The 21,617-nt window shown below is 41.4% G+C and overlaps 1 protein-coding gene across 2 annotated transcripts in view; it reads left to right on the forward strand.

The window, feature by feature from the left end:
• The window catches only part of hmcn1 (hemicentin 1), a 402,484-nt gene that overhangs the window by 256,888 nt on the left and 123,979 nt on the right, over window positions 1-21,617 (forward strand). For both annotated transcript variants that reach the window (XM_033028175.1, XM_033028176.1), the window contains exons 47-59: window positions 35-148; window positions 1,517-1,600; window positions 2,793-2,984; window positions 3,810-3,983; window positions 5,037-5,150; window positions 5,653-5,798; window positions 7,715-7,865; window positions 8,106-8,312; window positions 9,479-9,592; window positions 14,701-14,888; window positions 16,150-16,246; window positions 16,489-16,650; window positions 20,679-20,792. In XM_033028175.1, coding sequence (XP_032884066.1) covers window positions 35-148; window positions 1,517-1,600; window positions 2,793-2,984; window positions 3,810-3,983; window positions 5,037-5,150; window positions 5,653-5,798; window positions 7,715-7,865; window positions 8,106-8,312; window positions 9,479-9,592; window positions 14,701-14,888; window positions 16,150-16,246; window positions 16,489-16,650; window positions 20,679-20,792 — 1,857 coding nt within the window. The remainder of the gene's footprint in view (window positions 1-34; window positions 149-1,516; window positions 1,601-2,792; window positions 2,985-3,809; window positions 3,984-5,036; window positions 5,151-5,652; window positions 5,799-7,714; window positions 7,866-8,105; window positions 8,313-9,478; window positions 9,593-14,700; window positions 14,889-16,149; window positions 16,247-16,488; window positions 16,651-20,678; window positions 20,793-21,617) is intronic.

Genomic DNA, 21,617 nt, shown 5'->3' on the forward strand with positions numbered 1-21,617 from the left:
ATTGTGTGACATTTGACCTCCTATTAACCCACAGGAGGTCGTATACTACGCCTGATGCATGCAGCAGAGGAGGATTCTGGGATGTACTCGTGTGTTGTGACAAATGCTGCAGGGGAAGAGATCAAAGGCTTTGACCTTGATGTCTTAGGTATGTAATGTTCAGGAATAATCCAATAAATCACTTTGCATCATTGGATCTAACTCCAGATCACATTGTCAAACTCATTGGGGACAATAAAAATCCAAACAAGAAACTGGAGTATCCAGAAGAAACCCACACGGTCACTAGAAGAACGTGCCAATTCCACACAGACGGCTCCCAAGGTCAGGATCGAATTCGGGTCTCTGCCGCTGTGAGGCAGCAGGGACCATCAGCTGCACCACTGTACCGTGTTGCATCAATTTGCCTGTAAAGCTGCAGCAAGTAAGGATTTCATTGTTCTGGTCCCAGTACATGTGTCAATTAAACCCTCTTGACCACCTAATCAACAAGTTTGAAATCTGTATTGAAATCGGTGAATTTACAGACCCTGCACAAGATCCAAGAGACAATCTCTTTAGCGTAGTCAGGAATTCCAGTGCAACTGAGCCTTGCCACCGGACTCCCACTACTAATGCTCACAGACTCAGCCCTCTGAGTCTCTCAATAAATTGCACATAATATAGCACCTTAAAATGTTTTAAGACTGCCGGCAACTCATTTGCAATGTAGATACATTCGCTATTCATTTTCCTTAATCCCCTTAGTTTTCCACAACCTTCTATAGGGTAAATACAGGGAAGAAAAATAATTATTTAAGACGTCACCCATCTTCTGTTCCTCAACATATAGACAACCACATTGATTCTTAATGGGACCTTTTCTATCCCTGGTTAACCTTTTGCTGTTAATATTCTTGTAGAATCTCTTAGGATTCTCCTTTACCTTATCTGCCAAAGCTATCTCATGTCCACTCTTTTCCCTCCTTATTTTCCTCTTACATCCTATTATACGCCTCAAGGGATTCACTTAATCCAAGCTGCTGATACCTGACACACTCCTCCACCTCCTTCCTGACTAGGGTCTCTGCATCCCTTGTCAACTGGGCTTCCCTAATCTTGTCATCCTTGTGCTAAGCTCTATCAGAAGCATGCTTACTCTGAATCTCCCCATCTCACTTTTAAAAGCCTCCCACTTACTAAATCTCCCTTTACCTGCAAACAGCCGCTCCCAAACAGGTTTCCAAGTTCCGCCTTAATGCCTTTAAAATTTGCTTTGCCCCAATATAGAACTTCAGCGTGTGGACCAGTTAGCCTTTTTCATAACTCTTTTAAAATAATTATGACCACTGGTCTCAATGTGCTCCCCCATTGAGAGGAACACCTAGATTACACTGAATGGCAGAGAAGGTTCGAAAGGCTTACTCCTGCTCTGTTGTTCGATATTTCTACTGGTCCTAGTGTCTAATGAAAACGTATCAAGTGTTTCTGTTCGATTGCTCTATAATATGTAATTCTATTGTTCTTGTGTAAATAGTACCACCCAGCATAATTAATGATAAGATGGAAGATGTAAAAATAAAGGAGAATCGCAGTATCACTCTCACTTGTGAGGTTTCAGGTAAGAACACAAAAAATTCTGAGCTGACGTGCATGTTAACTCGCCTGCCCCAGAGTAGGGTTGGCATCAGCTGTTGAGGATGTTACATAAAAGGATTCGATTAGTGGTTGAAAACACATTAAAATCATCAGAAAGATATGCTGTGGGCAGTGTCTTGTAGACTTCAACCATGGCCATGACTTTATTGTAACACCATTGCCATGATGTTCGTCTATACATTGCTGCTTGTTAGACATCAACAGTGATTGATTTCTGCCCTGGGAGGGAGAGACTTGCTGGTTTAGCAAGGAGGGTAGAAATGGCCATTTGCGTATAGCATCGGTTCATGAATACCTGGTGATCACATACAGCCAGAGAATGTGACAGGATGCATGAAGTGATAAATGGAAAGCACGCTAGTGAAAAATGAGAATGTAAAGACCAACCTACTTCTATAATGTTTAAAATACTCGTATTTTTATCTTCATTAATATGTGCAGTCCAGCAGAGTAAAAGGAGCCTGTATTCATGAATTTATGATATTTGTGCCCTGTCTGAGAAGCAACAAATTTCAACTGTAGATACATATGTAACATTATTCTAAAGGCTGCAATGTATCAGTATTGGACAATGATTCAGCCAGCTACAGAACAAAGGCAGCAATATAGTCCACATGGACACAATCCAGGCAGTGATGAATAGCAAGCACGATGGAATATAATTTAATTTGAGAACATGCTGGTTAGAATTCTTCATGCACAGATTGTGTTTCCGTGCAACCTTAGGGCATAATATTTCCAAGTATAAGTGATTCACATAAACACAATACATTAGTCATCATGCTGGCGACATCTTTTAAAATTGTGTATACATGCTGTAAAGAGGCACTTGGAGAAATCCTGCTCCCATGTGCACCCCAATGTAAATTATAAGTGCCGGTAATATTCCAATAGATGGTTCTAGTTCACTTATTTATACAGTAGAAGCATGTAAATAGATTTTTTTTAAATTCTAATGACATAGAGTTCTTTCTCATTGAGCCTATCCTTCCAACTTTCCACAAGAGTACCCCCATGTATTGTTAAACCAAGACACAAAGAATTTTTAGTAAATGTTTCTTTAGCTGTGCTACTCTATTTGTTCAAAAAATTACACAATGACAATTACATGTAATACTAATTTATTTACGGAGGGTTTTATTTTGTGTGAAAAGGCAATCCAGTTCCACAAATAAGATGGCTGAAGGATGGTGAACTTTTGACTGACGACCTGCAGCATCAGATCCTATCCAGTGGGCGTTTTCTACAGATTGGAATGGCACGTGTGTCTGACACCGGGCGATACACTTGCATTGCTTCTAACACAGCGGGGGACAAGAACAAGAATTTCAATCTAAATGTGCTAGGTTGGTCTTCCTAACATCTTAAACATACTCGGCTGGATAAAACATTTCTAGAATAGTAGGCATCTATAAATCTGAGCCCCTAAGAGTGAACATTTTTAATTAAAAGGGAGTCTTGTCAGCAGTCATTGGACACTGGGATTTAAGCAGCTTTGACATCTCCAGCTCATTGATTTTGGAAATGTACCAGAAGATGGTGATAAGCAGGTGTTGTCAAGACACCTGAACTTTGACATTTTCATTTCAAAAGAGCAAAGTAGCCCATTAAGGTGTGCATCTGTCAGATCAAGAGAATACTGTTTTCATGGAATTAGGATTATGAAATGTTACTTTGAGCTGATAATACATCTGCCACACTGAAACTATTTTGACCCCATTCTGTTGCGCGTAGATTCATCACTTTTTGCAGAATCAGGAATTAATTTCTCAGCTCTGCTACTAGGTCCTAGGAGATCCGAGTGTCATATTGTTCTCCGATGTTTAGGGAAGGTTCCAGACAGTTCTGTAAAGGCTCCGAACATCCCACCCTCTCCACTGTGGAGTGAACAGGAGCAGTAAAGAATGATGGTGGAATAGATGGGGACAATGAGAACACGGGCAAGCAGAAAAGGCACTGGAAATGAGCATTCTAGATAGTTGCCCTTCTGCAATACTACTTTTTGCCGAGATTTATATTCAATGTTCAACAGTTTTACTGAAACAGGCTGAATCAAAGAGAGAAACTGCTTGGAAAAAAATCAACAGATCAGACAGCTTGTGTGGTCTGGGATTCATCCGAAATTTAATCAGTTTTATAACTTATTTTCAGTTTTCTCTTTCACCATTTAGTGTCTCCAAAAATTCTTGGTGTTGACAGTGAAGGCACTCCGGAGGATGTCACTGTTATTCTGAACAATCCCACCTCCCTTGTGTGCGAGGCACAGTCATACCCACCTGCAATTATCACCTGGCTTAAAGATGGAGCACCTTTTGAATCCAACAAAAATGTTCATATTCTTCCAGGTACGTATAAGAGCATGCGAACCATTTAAAAAAAATTATATCATGGGTATTATGAAATTATTAAAGTTAGACAGGTTAGAATAATAATCCTTCTAAGGGCGGTCACGGTGGCGCAGACAGTAGTAGAGTTGCTGCCTTACAGCGAATGCAGCGCCAGAGACCCGGGTTCAATCCTCACTACGGGTGCTGACTGTACGGAGTTTGTATATTCTTCCCGTGATCTGCGTGGGTTTTCTCCGAGTTTCCTCCAATACTCCAAAGACGTACAGGCTTGGTAAATGTAAAAACTGTTCCTCGTGGGTGTAGGATAGTGTTAATCAATCAAATCAATCAAATTTATTTATAAAACACATTTAAAAACAACCCACTTTGACCAAAGTGCTGTACAGACCAGAGCAGGTAGCTAAAATCACAAAGGAAACAGACATACACAGGAATGCACACAGCACACAGGTACAAATAGTCAGCTCAAAGACACAAAACAAAGGTCAGTCACATCAGGGGGATTCAAACGCTAGTGAATAAAATAAGTTTTGATGTGCAGCGATCGCTGGTCGATGCGGACCCGGTGGGCCGAAGGGCCTGTTTCCGCGCTGTATCTCTAAACTAAACTATACCAATCGCAGTTTTTTCAGTGAGTTACTATGAGTAAATGCTAAATATATTTTCTGTCTCCATTGTGAAAAACAGATTTATTTAATCCAAAATGTAATTGTAATGTGAATCATTGTTAAGAATGATTAAAATATGATGTAATGTACTAACATCACCTGAATTACAATGCTATTGTGTTGCTATGCCAAAGCCAATCGTTCATCATTCCTATTAAAAATCCGAAGCCCCATAGAAAAAAGCTTTAGTTTAAATGGGGACAGAAACACAATGGAAAGTATATATTGTAGGATTGCCCATTATGTCAGCATTGTTTTAGAATGTATCCATGGAGCACACTAGTTTGAATCCCTTGATGTTGTGGTTGACATGTCGGGACTTTGCAGATCTTGAGGATTGCAATGCGTTCAATTAATCCTTCTCTTTTATATCTTATTGCAGGAGGAAGAACTCTTCAGATTCTCAATGCTCAGGAAAAGGATGCTGGAAGATATACCTGTATTGCTACTAATGAGGCTGGAGAAACATTAAAAAATTATGAAGTCAAGGTTTATAGTAAGTGTCTGCAGAGTGGATCTGTAATTCTGAAATCAAGTGCCCAGATCAAATAGATTAGCAACCAATCAATGTATCAAATTTAACTTAGTTTAGTTTAGTTTAAAGATAAGCATGATACAGGGCCTTTGGCCCACCCAGTCTATACTGACCAACGATCACCCATACATTAGTTCTATGTTATCTTACCTTTGCATCCTACATACTGCGGGCAATTTACTGAAGCCAATTAACCTACAAACCTACATGTCGTTGGAATGTGGGAGGAAACCTGAGCGCTCGGAGAAAATCTACATGGTCACAGAGAGAACATGCAAACTCCATATAGACAGCACCCGTAGTCAGGATAGAGCCTCAGTCTCTGGCACTGTAAGGCAAAACTCTACCATTGCGCCACTGTGCCACCCAATAATTAAGTCACATAATGTTCAATTATGCTGGTGTTCACTTTCATCAGAAAGCCAGGAGTATAATGCGTTGCTGTTTTGTTTCATTGCTATAGTCCCTCCTACTATCAACAAAGATGATAACCTGGATTTTGGTCTGTCTCCTGAAGAAGTTAAGATTAAAGTAAACAGCACCCTGACTCTCGAGTGTGAATCTTATGCAATTCCAGCAGCCACCCTCCACTGGTACAAAGATGGACAGGTGTGTTGAACTTTTATGTGTAATATTCAATGAGTACGTAAAATTATGTATTTATGTTATGGAAAACCATGTTTCTAATGCAACTTGCATTGCCCACTGCACACTCATGTTAACCATTCAAGTGTCACAATGAACAGTAGCAGATTTATAGTTTCATAAAATCTGAATTGAAATAAATTATTTAATTTCTGTATAATCTATGAAATTTCTGAATGGATTTGACACCTGACATTTGAGATGATAGGGAATATTTATCTTAATCGATGTCTAGAATGAAATTGTTCATTAGCAATATCAAACTGGCCTTCTGCTGATCATTTTGCCTTTGCTAAGATCCTAGTTTTAGGGTCAAAGTTTGTCAATAGATTCCCAGCCTACTACATGACTTGTTGCTTTTTTCAGTATGGCTGTATGGTAATTCAATATGGTTTTCAGTATGGCTGTATGGTAATTCAAATTTCACTGTACCTTAATTGGTACACGTGACAATAAACTGACCTTGAAACCTTGATAAATATGTAAACAGGTGAAGAGGAATTTGATGAATATTGGAAGCGGAGGAAAATACAGGTTTAGGAATTGATATTGAAATTTGGAATCATCCAGCAAAGAGGCAGCATAGATTAGAAGGAGTGATATAAACATCATAGATGTGTCATTTAGAAACTGAAGTCTTGAAGTCACCCCTAGGTAAATATTATTCTCTGTATTTAATAAGTGAGAATTTGAAAGTGATATATGAAGTTAACAACACATAGTGTTCTGTTCTTCTCATTGAATCAAGTAACAGTTATGAAGATCATTTATTAAAGTGGTGCATGAAGAGTTCTCATCACCCTCTTATATCTCCACTTCCCCACCACTGGTCCACTGTGCCTGCAGAGCACCCCAGGCTACAAACTGTATGTCAGCAACTCCCTGACACATCTATGCACCTCTTGCACTATCATGGATCTGTTTTGTTTTTTTGCTAATTATGTTTCTGCACTAATATCTTGTTTACTTTCTTTTTTGCACAGTCTTGTATCTTTTAAAAATGTTGTTTGATTTTCTTACAATATGTTTTTTGTTGTGTGTTCGTCTGAGTCTATGTGCCTGTGATGCTGCTGCAAGCAAGATTTTCCTATTATGCTTGTACAATGTACATGGTGCATATGACAATAAATTCGACTTGATTTGATGACGTCACCTTGGCCGCTTAGCAGGACAAGAACTGGTGACCCAGGAAATGCCACTACTCATCTCCGGTTCCGTAGCAATTTTGATCCCAGACAATATGATGGTGATGTTCATTAAATTCTTGCCACAATCTCTCTTCATTGTCATCAATGTATACAAGTCTGTGGGCTTTGTGGACAGGCTATATTTTTAATTCCCCATTCCTAACTGCTCCATAGAAGTTGGAGAGAGCTGCCTTTTTGAACCACTGTCTTTCCCTTCAAGTCACATCCCATCCTGACTTGGAACTGTATCTCTATTGCTTATGGGTCCAAATTCTGGATCTCCCCAATCAACATCACTCTGATTATGTTCAGAATATGTACTGCAGATCAGCCACAACTTCTCAAAGGGGAGGAAGCAATAAATGTTGGCCTTGCCAAAAACCATATTTATTTATGTTACGGTCAAGTTAGAAGTGATTCCGCATCGAAAAATATATTCTAGGATGCCACTGGAGCTAATTGATGGAGTGGGCACCTTCAGAGCAGGGAAGAAAAATAAGTTATTTGATTAGGACACTGTCTGTAGTATCAATGTCTATCCAACCTTTCCATGGATCTGTTTAAATTTCAGCAAGAATTGTAAATCAGATTTCACAAAGTGTATCAATTTTTGTGGATGCTTTTGTTGAATAAACAAAGATAAGACACTCTGAATTTTCATGAAACGGGAAAGTCAAATCTTTACATTTCCAGCCTCTGCAGGTGGGTGATCACATCACCATCACGGCAAATAGCCGGATTATTCAAATCAAGAATACCCAGATTTCAGATACAGGACGGTATACTTGTGTGGCCACCAATATTGCTGGAGAGGACGAGAAAGATTATGATGTAAATGTTCAAGGTTAGAGTACATTTACTTACTCCCAATTGTGCTTTGTGTTGCAATGATCTTCCGAAGTACACCTCTGTCATCCTCATTTGTGTATTGTCAGACAGTCTATGCTAGCATTATCATTTACCTCTATCAGATATGTTCTATAATTCCTTTGATCTTTTTTATCGTAAAAGTATCTTTTTGTACTCTGTAGGTTCGTAAAGAAACACTATTTTTAAACAAGCATTCTTTTAATCCTTGATTTAGTTCCACCAAGTTTTATGAAGCCGGAAAATAGCCATGATATAAACGGGAGAGCACTGGATGGGAGCAGAGTAGTTGAATTCAAGGATGTAGTCATTAACAACCACATCTCCTTGTACTGTGAGACCAATGCTGTCCCTCCACCATCTCTCACTTGGTACAAAGACGGCATACTGCTGACATCAAATGGCAATGTTCTGATACTGCCAGGTATGTATATTTTCACAGATAAAAAATGGTCCCTTAATGTGGAGTCTGCATCTGCAATCAAAACACGTTACAGGTTAATTCTTATACAATGGATTATTTAATTACAAAATGCCCACGTTGCAATTGTTTACAATCTGGACATATAATCTTTGCTTTACCCTCTGGCATCAAGCTGTACGTTGTGATATTTTCCAGTTAACAATGAGCAGCTTGCCTTCACTCATGACCAAGTTCTAATCCACGACTACTCATTGGGAATTTCCTGCTCAATGTTGGGAGGTCCTGTCAAACATTTCTAGAACATTGAAAAATCAGCACAAAATATGTAGGATGGCACATTGAACAGCCAATGCCAATCCAACTGCCACATTGAACCCAGGCTGTTTGTAGGAAGCCTAGAAACTTGACCAGTCATTCTGAACAGTATTCACAGGAGTAAGGGACTTCAATCAAGCAAATACAGATTTCAGAAGCTGCATGAAAATCGTCACTGAAAGAAAGGCTTTGGTCATTTGCTTTGGACAAGAGCTGGCAGCTAAATCTGGTTTTATGGTTCCTTGAAGTGGCTTTATTAAGTGTTTTACCTTTACAGAAAATATGTTGAGAGCTTGCTTGGACACCTTTGGAGAAAATTTATAAATTAGAAATTCTATTCTGAACATTACAGTTCAGAGTTCAGCATTTGTGAATGCCATATGTGTTTTCTGCTGGAACTGTTCCTTACATTTTTTGCTCTATCACTCCTGTACCCACCAAAGTATCTACTATGCCTTCCCATGAAAGCACAGTAGTTGTATCGCCAAGATCTCACATCTGATGCTGCAATATACAAGCATTACTTCTGTTTTGTTTGTGTATTTCCTGCACATAGGATGGTCGCCATATATAGGAGATCAAAAGCAGATTTTAGTGAAGTTGTGGCCTGGACCTTCCTGTGATTTGCCTTTTGGCCTGATCATCCTCTCATCTGACAGATTGGGATTTCAACATTTTTCTGTTTTCACAAAGAGGCTCAAACCATCTACTGGTCTCTATAAAATATGAACTGACGTTGCAAATTATAACAACAAATTGATTCGTACTTACATTCTAGTGCCAGACAAAAGGAGATGTATCCTTAAACCCTATGTGTTTAATAACATCAATTTGTGCTTGTTGCCCACAAGGAGGACGCATTCTACAGATACCCAGAGCACAAGCTGAGGATGCAGGGAGGTATACATGCGTGGCCATGAATGAAGCAGGCAAAGACTCGATTCAGTATGAACTGAGGGTTATGAGTGAGTATCACGAGCAAGCCAAAGTCATGGCACATTATGCTGAACTCACATCTTTGCAGTGCACGGGGCACAAAATACCTTGCACCGGAATATGTTTTGCAATCACCACTGTCTTTCCCTTGCATGTTATATGATAGCAGAGTGCATACAGGAAACTGGGAAAAACAATGGGTCCAGGTTGCAGGAGTGGCTCGAAGAAAGTTGTTGGAATGGGTGGGGGTTGGAGTGGGAAGGATGAACTACATTTCAATCTTGGGATTGGGATAAGGTGGTCATGTGAAGTGTAGACTGGAGCACAGTGTGATTGGCTGCTGGTTGTTGGGCAAGGGTATGATAGCAGACTGAAGATGGGGAGAATGTTAAACCAATGCCCATGGTTGGATGACAGTGGGAAGATTCAAGCTGGAAGCATTTGACAAGAGGGATATGATCAGGGTGCTTGGATCCAGTGTTACGCTCCTGCTGTAGAGACCAGGCATATGTATATCATAGAGAACCAGTGCAGTGGGTAAGTACTTATTTAAGTAAAGGTGATATGGGCAATTTTAAAGCGGAGATTAACAGATTCTTGATTAGTAAGAGTTTCAAAGGTTATGGGGAGAAGGCAGGAGAATGGGGTTGAGAGGGAAAGATATATCAGCCATGATTGAATGGCAGTAAACTCGATGGGCCGGATGGCCTAATTCTGCTCCTGGGACATGACCCCGGTGCTGAACCTCACAACATGCCTTCTACGCAGGAAGGTCCCTTCAGATAATGGTGAAGCTGGTCTCAAGTCCACTGGGAAGGCCTGCTTCTGCACTAGGGGCCTCTGCTGTCTATTGACAGGCTTCTTTGTACATTTCATGGTCAAACATATGGGGATGCTGGAAGGAAAAAATGCAGAAAGAAGATGTCTGCTGATGTTGGAATTTTGAACAAATCAGAAAATATTGCCAATTCACTATGTTAGACAGCGTAATTTGATGACTTTTCATCAGAACTTAGGAAAGTTAGAAATAAACACGTTCCAAGCTGAAAATGTGACAGAACGATGGAGAAGTCTGTGCAAGAGCACAGACCAAAAGAGACTTAAGGTAACAAATGATGGTGATATTGGCTGCAAGAAAGTAGCAGAGGTGTGTTGGTCACAGATGGTCTGTCTGGAGGAGACATAAATAGAAAAGGAGAGGGAGAAAAGTGCTGAAAATATGGAAATCTAAACCCTGCAGATTCAGGAAATCTGAAATAATAACAGAAAATACTATAAATGCTTCAGTGCCGGAGGCCCTGCTGTCTATTGACGGACCACTTTGCACTTCTCATGGTCAACCACATGGGGCAGCTAGAAGGAGAAATAGACAGGTACATGGATAGGAAAGGTTTAGACAGATAAGGGTCAAATGCAGGCAAATAGGAATAGCGTAGATGGGGCATCTTGGGCAGCCTGGATGAGTTGGACTGAATAGACAATAGACAATAGGTGCAGGAGTATGCCCTTCGAGCCAGCACCACCATTCATTGTGATCATGGCTGATCATCCACAATCAATACCCCGTTCCTGCCTTCTCACCCTATCCCCTGACTCCGCTATCTTTAAGAGCTCTGTCTAACACTCGCTTGAAAGCATCCAGAGAATTGGCCTCCACTGCCTTCCGAGGCAGAGAATTCCACAGACTCACATCCCTTTGTGTGAAAAAGTATTTCCTCGTCTCCGTTCTAAATGGCTTACTCCTTATTCTTAAACTGTGGCCCCTGATTCTGGACTCCCCCAACATCGGGAACATGTTTCCTGCCTCTAGCGTGTCCAAACCCTTAATAATCTTATATGTTTCAATAAGGACCTGTTTCTATGCTGTATGACTCATTGAATCCATGAATATAATGCCTAGCAGGTCAGCCAGCATATGGGGAGAGGACAAAACAGGATTAACATGACAGATTCTGACTAATCAGGACTGGTCAGCCTTAAAATAAACTGGTACGGTTGTCTCTCGGAAATTGTTTAATTTGGTGTCAAGTCATGAAGGTTTAGGTTTACTATTAGCATGTATGCTGAAGTACAGTGAAAGGTTTGTTTTGGATGCTATCCAATGAGATCATATAATTCTATACATCAATGATGTAATCAAGTCAAACTGAAGTGCAATAGGTAGAGCAAAGGGGAAGATACAGTATGCCGGATATAGTTATCATTATTTTGGCACAACAGTTTCATTGACAAAATCCAATGTCTGCAATGGGTTGGAGGTGAATCGGACCAAACCCTAACTTATGGAAAGACCTCAAATAACATAGGGGATAAAGCTGTTTCTGAGTCTGGTGGTGCACACTTTCAACCTTCTGTAACTTCTACCCAGTGAGAGTGAGGAGAAGACGGAATGACCATGGTGGGAAAAGTCTTTGCTTATGTTGGCTGCTTTTCCAATGCAGTGTGAATTGTAGATGGAGTCAATGGTGGGGAGTCTAATGGTCTAGTGTGTGTGAAGGACTGGGATACATCCACAACTCTCTGCAATTTATTGCGGTCTTGCGAAGCGCTGTTCCCCAACTAAGATTTGATGCAACCCGACAGTAACCTATCTATGGTGCATCTGTAGAAGTTGTAAGAGTCATACAGTGTGAAACAGGCCCTTTCCGCCCAACCTGCCCACACCGACCAACATGCCCCATCTAAACTTGTCCCACCTGCCTGCTTTTGGCCCATATCCCTCCAAACCTACCCTATCTATGTACCTGTCTCAATATTTCTTAAATGTTGCAATAATACCTGCCTCAACATCTCATCTGGCAGCTTGTTCCATACACCCTTTGTGTAAAAAGGTTATCCCTCAGATTCCCATTAGACTTTTACCCCCTCACGTTAAACCTATGTCCTCTGGTTCTTGATTCCCCTGCTCTGGGAATAAGACTAATTTACCCAATCTATTCCTCTCATGATTTTGTACACATCTGTAAAATCGCGCATCATCCTCCTGTGCTCCAAGGAATAAAGCCTTAGATGCTAAACCTCTCCCACTGGCTCAGGCTCTCAAGTACTGACAATGTCCTGGTAAATATTCTCCTGCTAACATTTCCAGCTTGACAACATACTTCCTATAACATGGTGACCAAAACTGAACATAATATGGCCTCATCAACGTCTTATATAACTGTAACATGACCTCCCAACTTCTATACTCAATACTCTGATGAATGTGCCTAAAGTCTCCTTGATCACCCTATCCGCCTGTGACACCACTTTCAAGGAACTATGCACCTGCACTTCTAGATCCCTCTGCTCCACAACACTCCCCAGAGCCCTACCATTCACTGTGTAGGCTCTGCCCATGTTCAACTTTCCAAATGCAACACTCATTAAATTCCATCAGCTATTCCTCAGCCCACCTGCCCAAACTATCAAGATCCTGTTGTAATCATTGACAACCATCTTCACTATCTACAACACCACCCACATGTCATCTGCAAACTTGCTAGTCATGCCATGTATGCTCTTATCCAAATTATTGATATAGATGGCACGATTAATTTCCTCCGTCTCCTAAGGAAGTAGATGCATTGGTGTGCCTTCTTGTCTGTCACTCAATGTGGTTGATCCATTGAGATAATTTGGCAAGTTGGAAGAAATGCTGTTCATTGGGCTTTGCTGGAAAAGCATAGAGTCAAGAACAGAGGTTAGACCAGCAGTCAGGTGGACAATTAAAGAGACAGGCAAAAGGAAGGTTGAGGTGGCTGAATGGAGAAAAACTAAAAGGCCTGTCCCACTTAGGCGACATTTTAGGTGAGTGCATGAGACTCTGTGCTCGCCTCATGATCGCCACATGGTCGCCACTTGTTCACTGGTGGTCTCTGGTAAGTCTCCTTCATTGTTGCGTGGAGATCCCTCATTCTGGGAACTAGTCGCGGCCTCAGTATGGTCGCCGCAAATTTTTCAACATATTGAAAAATATTCTACGACCAAAAATTGTCCGCCATGGATAAAATCGATAATCCTGTAGTCGTAGGTGCAGTTGTAGTGGGGTCGCCATGTAGTTATACGTAGTTGTGGTACTCGTAGGTAGTTTTAGTTAATCGCCTTTGCTGACCGGGCATTTTCATTGGCTCATTGGGGGGAAAAAACATAAGCATGAGTTTTCAGAACCAAGGATAACCGACCGGTAATGTTAAATGCCCGCCAAACTTCACAGCTGTGTATCTCTGGCTTATTAAAAGCTGTCTGGCTTCTCAAAAGTTGTCTCCACTCCTTCTCCCCCCCCCCTCTTTTAAAGGACTTACCATACACTGTGCTAACCGTCTTAACCTTCCTGATCATCGCAGTGTGTGTCTGTATCACCTTGGCTTTGCACCGCGTGAATTTCAGACAGCGCTCCCCCGCTTTCCCTGGCCCCCGCCTTTGCGATGTGTGTGTGTGTGTGTGTGTGTGGTGTGTGTGTGTGTTGTGTGTGTGTTGTGTGTGTGCGCGTGTGTTCCACTCTGACAGTCGTCGTTCCAGTTCCCGGTGTTTTAGGCGAGTGGCGTGAACTTGACAGTCGCCGGCAGTCAGCTGAAAAATCGCCTAAATGGGACAGACCCCTAAGGACAGTGGAACTGTCAGGAAGTCCTGACAGGAAGGTACACAAAATTGCTGGGGAAACTCAGCGGGTGCAGCAGCATCTATGGAGCGAAGGAAATAGGCGACGTTTCGGGCCGAAACCCTTCTTCAGACTAGTCCTGACAGGAAGTCTGCTTTTATATTATTCTTAATTAACCCCTGATAGGATGTAAAAACATGCAGCTGCATTGTCCAATTTTTAGGCAAATTTATGTTAAAAATAGTGGGTAAATCTCTTCCCCCTCTTGTCAGTGTGGTCACATCATCAATACAAGTTATGTTTAGGATAAAATGTGCATTTTAATGATTGAACCAAATAATGTGCAAAGTTACGATTTGACTGGTTATTAGAAATTCTAATTGCATTACCAAAATTTGATTAGCTCTTTTCAGTCTTTACAATGTCAAAAACATCTGTCTTCAAAATTTGTGCCATCCACAATTTATGTAAGGCTGGTCAAACCAAACTTTTCATTGCAACAGATTTCGAAAAGATATTTCTGATCAATTGCTCTCTTCATTGTGCTTTTCCACCCAGCTCCTCCTTCTATTAAACGGATTGACAGTGATTTACCTGAAGAAGTCATTGTACTGGTTAACAAGACTGCCATGTTAGACTGCATTGTCAGTGGAACACCCACTCCCAAAATCACCTGGCTCAAGGATGGCCAGCGGTTAGAAGCAAATGATCCCTACAAACTCCTCGCCAATGGACGAACACTTCAGGTGTTGTTAATATTTCGTCTAATGAGGCATTGTTATCCTAATGAACAATTTATACAACACATTCAGTATTTTCGTGGGGTTCACTGTTAGAAGAACAGAATTATCAACAAGATTCAAACTGATTTATTCAATGTGAAGTTGAGTTTTCGAGATAAAATATGCCAAGTTTGTTCTCTGCTTGTGCCGCAGTGCAGTTCCATTATTAGCCAATATACACCTGAGTAAGGGATGGAAAATACACAAGGTTTAATGTTAGAAGGTGCAACTTACATACCATTTCATAGCATGGTATGACTAGACCAAAGTACTTTAACAATTCATTAGGCTGCTGCCAGTCACCATCAAGATATCCAGTACCTTGCAAACATTACTATGGGTCTTCCCCTTTTGAATGAAAAATTTGAAAATTAAAGGAAAAGTAGGTGGACAGAGTATTATTTTTCATACACATTGCTGAAGACTGATGTGGCTGCCTAAGTGCAGACAATAGAGATTAGACAATAGGTCCAGGACTAGGCCATTCGGCCCTTCGAGCCAACACCGCCATTCAATGTGATCGTGGCTGATCATCCCCAATCAGTACCCTGTTCCTGCCTTCTCACCATATCCCCTGACTCCGCTATCTTTAAGAGCTCCATCTAACTCTCTCTTGAAAGCATCCAGAGAATCAGCCTCTGCTGCCTTCTGAGGCAGAGAATTCCACAGATTCACAACTCGCTGGGTGAAAAAGTTTTTCCTCATCTCCATTCTAAGTGGCCTACCCCTTATTCTTAAACAGTAGCCCCTGGTTCTGGACTCCCCCAACATCGGGAACATATTTCCTGCCTCTAGCATGTCCAATCCCTTAATAATCTTAAATGGCCCAATAAGAAACCCTCTCATCCTTCTAAATTCCAGTGTATACAAGCCCAGTTGCTCCATTCTTTTAACATATGACAGTCCCGCCATCCTGGGTATTAACCTAATGAACCTACGCTGCACCCCTCAATAGCAAGTATGTCCTTCCTCATATTTGGAGACCAAAACTGCATGCAATACTCCAGGTGTGGTCACACCAGGGCCCTGTACAACTGCAGGACCTCTTTGCTCCTACACTCAATTCCTTTTGTTATGAAGGCCAACACATACCATTAGCTTTCTTCACTGCCTGCTGGAACTGCATGCTTACTTGTAAAGATAAAAGGTATTTACATTGTTTGACGATGCATTTCTGCGTCATTGTACAAATAGCAATTGATTACATTCTTACTCTTACCAACAGGTGCTCAATGCTCAAGTGTCAGATACCGGCAGATATATTTGTGTTGCCAAAAATGTAGCTGGAAGTACTGAAAAATACTACAATTTAAATGTCCATGGTGAGTGATAACGTTACATAAACAGCAACTTCATGCATTGTATTAAGAAAATCAGAAACCCCAAAAATATGTCCTAACATACTTTACTTTACCGTAATGTCAGGGAAAACATGGAATTAACTGCATAAGATTAAGTTAGGTCCTGGCTTTTGACATTTGACATCAGCTATTCTGATCTAAGTTATTTTGTTTGACATAAAGAAAACCTGAAAATTAAAATTGAACTTCACTTTGTTGCACAGTGCCACCCAGTATCGTGGGCTTCAACACAGAGAACATGACTGTTGTGATAAATAACTTCTTCTCTTTGACGTGTGAAGCCACTGCTTTTCCCCCACCCAGCCTCACCTGGCTTAAAGACGGGACACCTCTGCATTCCAACACCAACATACTCATCTTGCCAGGTACGAAGCTGGGTCGTTTTGTGGAATTTTCTCTTGAATCTTGAATTAATAGCCAACAGGATTGATCCTGTTGCTGAGATGGGAACAGAATGTGCTCACCATTACTCACGTCTGGCATTCTACTCAACATACTGTGCATTCCTGCAAATTAGCCTCGACATTTATAGAGTTGTGCATTCTTTGATGTCTGTGTATAACACGTTATCATTCAAGAGAAACTCAGCCTTGCTGACAGCCAGGGATTGAGCAGTGTTTTCAAAAGTATCATAGAGCTATTTCAGATTAAGGATTGTCTATTACATATGTTGAAGAAATAGGAGCTAGCACCTTTGATATTCAATTGTGCATCATTGCTCACAAGTAACACCATGACTGGAATTTATAACACTCATAGTCCTACCACATGGAATCAGGACATTCGGCCCTACATGTCCATGCTGACCAGTGGGCTCCCATCTATATTAATCCCATTTTCTAGCACTTGACCCCATAACCTTCAATGCCTAGGTGCTTCAAGTGCTTGACACTTGATGATGTTAGTGACTCTGCTTCCAACATCCTTTCAGGCAGTGTGTTCCAGTTACCCTGAAAAAGATTCCCCTCGGATACTCTCTAAATTTCCACACTTTAGGATTCTATGTCTTCTAGTTTTATCCACCTTTGATAAGAGGAAATGTTTCCTGCGGTCAGACTTATTTATATCCTCCATAATTTTACATACATAGAACATAGAAAAGTACAGCTCAGGAATGGGTCATCAACCCACAATGTTTGTGTTGAACATGATGCCAAGTCAAACTGGTCTCATCTGCCTATTCATGACCCATACCCCTCTATACCTTGAACTTCCATGTGCCTATCTAAAAGCCTCTTAAACGCCACTATCATGTCTGCCTCCACCACCACCTCAATATTGTCCCCTCTTTAACTCCTCCACCTGGTAAATACATACAGTGCCTCCCCAATCTCGCCTCTCAATGAAATGACTGTATCCTTGGCAACGTCCTGGCAAATCACCTCCACCCTCTTTCCAGTACTATCATGTTCTTACTATAGTACGGTTCAATTCAATTCAATTCAATTCAACTTTATTGTCATTGCACAGATACAAGTATAGGTACAACGAAATGCAGTTTAGCGTCTGGTCATAGTCATAGTGCAAGATAGTAGAAGTAGAAAATAAAATACAGAATAAGCATACAATAGAGTAAAAGAGTACTGGTTAACAATGTGTGGAATGTGGATGGATTAGAAAAAAACAAACTGGTACATAGGCAAATACTGTATACAAATGGGAGAGACTAAAGATATCTAGCGACGGGACTCCGAGTTCAGCAGTGTAATAGTGTTATTGAAAAAGCTGTTCCTCATCCTGCTTGTGCGAGACCTGAGGCTCCTGTACCGCCTCCCTGATGGGAGGAGGGCAAACAGTCCATGGTTAGGGTGGGAGGGGTCCTTGATGATTTTCCCGGCCCGTCTCAGACACCGTTTTCGGTGGAGGGCATCCACGGCAGGGAGCGGGGCACCGATGATGTGCTGAGCGGTTTTCACCACCCGTTGTAGTGCCTTCCTGTCAGCTGCGGTGCAACTGCTGTACCATACCGTGAAGCAGGTGGTCAGGATGCTTTTGATGGTACAGCGGTAAATGTTGGTCAGGATCTGTGGGGACACGTGAGCTTTCTTGAGCCTCCTCAGGAAGTAAAGGCGCTGCTGCGCCTTTTTGATCAATTTGGTGGTATTGAGGGACCAGGACCCCATTATACGGTGACCCCAATTGTACATAATACTCCACCTGCGCTCTGACCAATGCTTTGTAAAGTTGTAGAACCTCCCTGCTCTTGTATCCAGTGCCTGGAAGTTTTTTTTTGGCGAGTTTATTGGCGAGTTTAGAAGAGTTTGAAAAAATGACATGGTGAAGACCTCCTTCGACTATATAGAAGACCTCCTTCAACCTCCTTCGACTATGTTGAAGACAAGCGTCGACTAGCTACGACTAACTTCGGGAAAATTGGACTCTGAATAATGGAGAATGAAGCTGATCTCCTTTATCCTCCAACAACCTCCTTTCGACTATGATGAAGACTATCTATGACTACCTTCGACTACCCTCGATTACCTGTGACTAACATGCCGACCTACTGCGACCTACTACGACTAAATCTACGAGTAAAAAAAGTATCAAATTTTTTTTTCCATGGCGACCTTTTTTTACTCGCGGGCATTTTTTAACATGTTGAAAAAAACGCTGCGACCTAGCTGAGGCCTCGAGTACGCGGAGACCACTCTCGAGCATGAAGGAGAGTTACGAAGACCTCCTACGACCTCGTGTCGACCATGCTGCGAGTATGAGTCGAGGGCGAACTCGCGGATTAGGTCACCTAAGTGGGACAGCCCTTAATGATTTTTAAATGTTATTATTGCACCTGCTTAACTACTTCCTCTAGCAGTTTGTTCCATATACCCATCCTCTGTGTGAACAAGGAGCCCCTCAGATTCCTCTTAAAACTTTCCCCTCTCACTTTAAACCTGTGTCCTCTAGTTCTTGATTCTCTTACCCAGGGATAAAGACTTTATGCATTCATCCTATCTATTCCCCTCATCATTTTATACACCTATATAAGAATATCTAATATCTTAGCCTGCTCAACCTCTACTAATAGTACTTCCCTTGAGTTCTAGCAACATACTCATAAATCCAGATTAATGGCATTTTACCTATAGCAGGGTGACCAAAATGGAATACAATACTCCAAGTGCAGCCTCACCAAAGTCTTGTACAACTGTAATGTGACATCCCAAATTTTAGACTCTAGACTTCAGAGGTACAGCATGGAAACAGGCCCTTCGGACCACCAAGTCTGCACTGACCAGTGATCACCCCATACACTATCCTACACACTAAAGACAATATACTTGAACCCAATTAACCTACAAACCTACGTGTCTTTGGAGTGTGGGAGGAATCCGGACCACCCGGAGAAAACCCACGAGTCACGGGAAGAAAGTACATACTCCATACAGACAGTACCTATAATCAGGATCAATCCTGGGTCTCTGGTGCTGTAAGGCAGCAACTCTATCACTGCGCCACTGTGTCGTACTTCTATATTCAATTCAAGATCTCTGTGTTCTAGAGAACACCCCCCAGGGCCCTACCATTCACTGGGAAGGCCCTGCTGCGGTTCAACTTCCTAAAATGCAACAATTGAATGATTTGAATTCCACTCCATTAGCGATACTTAGCCCACTTGCCCAGCTAATTAAGATCCCACTGTAAATATTGATCATCACTGCCTGAAACCACCTATTTTAGTGTCATCTTCAAACTTACTAATTATGTGTCATACATTCTTATCCAAATTGGTGATATAGATGACAAACAGCAGTGGACTTAGCACTGATCCCGGAAGCACACCAATTGTCACTGGCCCCCAGTCTGAAAAACAACCTTCTACCACCACCCTTTGCTTCCTATCCTGAAGCCAATTTTGTATCTAGCTAGCTCTCCATGGATCCCATGTGATCCAACCTTCCAGAGCAGCCTCTCATGCAGATCTTTTTCAAATACTTTATCGGTCCATGAAGACTACATCTACGGCCAAGACCTCATCAACCTTCGTGGCCATTACTTCAAAAATCTCAATTAAATTTGTGAATCATGATCTCCCATGCATAAAACCAAGCTGACTATGCCTAATCAACCCTCTATTTCCAAATAATGATATATCTTATCCCTCAGAATCTTTTCCAGCAATGTTTAAGCTTACTGGTTTATCGATCCCAAGTTTTTTTTTGCAAATTAAATAGGTATGCAGAGTTACAATATATAAATGTTGGTTTAACACAGAAAGTTGGGGGGAATAGGTGGGGGGGGGATGGAGGGTTGGGGGTCGGATATGTCTTGTTGTTACGGGAGATGTTAGCGTACATAAATGTGTATAACAATAGCTACAGAATACATCCTGTAGTTTCTTCAGTTTGATGAATAGCGGGATCTGTTTCTGATTTTGAAATCTATTATCTCACAGGAGGCCGGACTGTTCAGTTGCCTCGGGCTAAGCTCACCGATGGAGGAAAATACACGTGTTTGGCCATGAATCAAGCAGGAGAAGCTGAAAAGCAGATTTACCTCACAGTTTATGGTTGGTATACATCGTGACTATCAGAATTAGGTGTGTACTGCGACCAAAGAGATGAAAGACAACTTAGTAATAATTCAAAGATAGACACAAAATGCTGGAGTAACTCAGGCAACATCTCTGGAGAGAAGGAATGGGTGACGTTTCGGGTTGAGACCCTTCACACTGGTAATGATTCATAATGATTCATAATGTTTTCATAAGAAATGTGATACTGTGCAGGAAAACAGCACTGCCTAGCTGGAGTCTGAAGAAGGGTCTCGACCCGAAACATCGACTATTTCCTTCGCTCCATAGATGCTGCCTCACCCGCTGAGTTTCTCCAGCATTATTGTCTACCTGCCTAGCTGAAATGTCAGTTAAAAGATAAAGCGAATTAAGCAAAATATGTGTGGAAAGAGGGTTGAGCTAGAAATTATTGTTTTGGGAAAAGACCATTCGTAACAATGGAGCTAAAAGATATTAGCGAGGTCCCAGATAAATACTTTTCATTGGTTGTCACAAGGAAATCAGACTATTGGAGACCAGGGAAGAGATTATTGGGGCATTGGCTGAGATTATTAAATCTTTGCTGACCACAGGTGAGGAAACGGACAACGTGAGGTGGCAAAGGTGGTCAGCCTTTACAAGAAGGACAGCAGGAAAAGCCTGGTAATTCCAGACCTATGTGCCTGGCATCAGTAATATGAAAGTTAATTGGTAAAAAATTAACAGGATTAATGATCACTTGTAAAGGCAGGGACTAATCAGAGACAGTTGCATAGTTTTGTCAATGCAGATCATGTCTGACCAATCTGTAGTGGAAACAAAGTTTACTAATGAGGGTAT

Source organism: Amblyraja radiata, chromosome 10 (assembly GCF_010909765.2).
Source record: "Amblyraja radiata isolate CabotCenter1 chromosome 10, sAmbRad1.1.pri, whole genome shotgun sequence".
NCBI lineage: Eukaryota > Metazoa > Chordata > Chondrichthyes > Rajiformes > Rajidae > Amblyraja > Amblyraja radiata.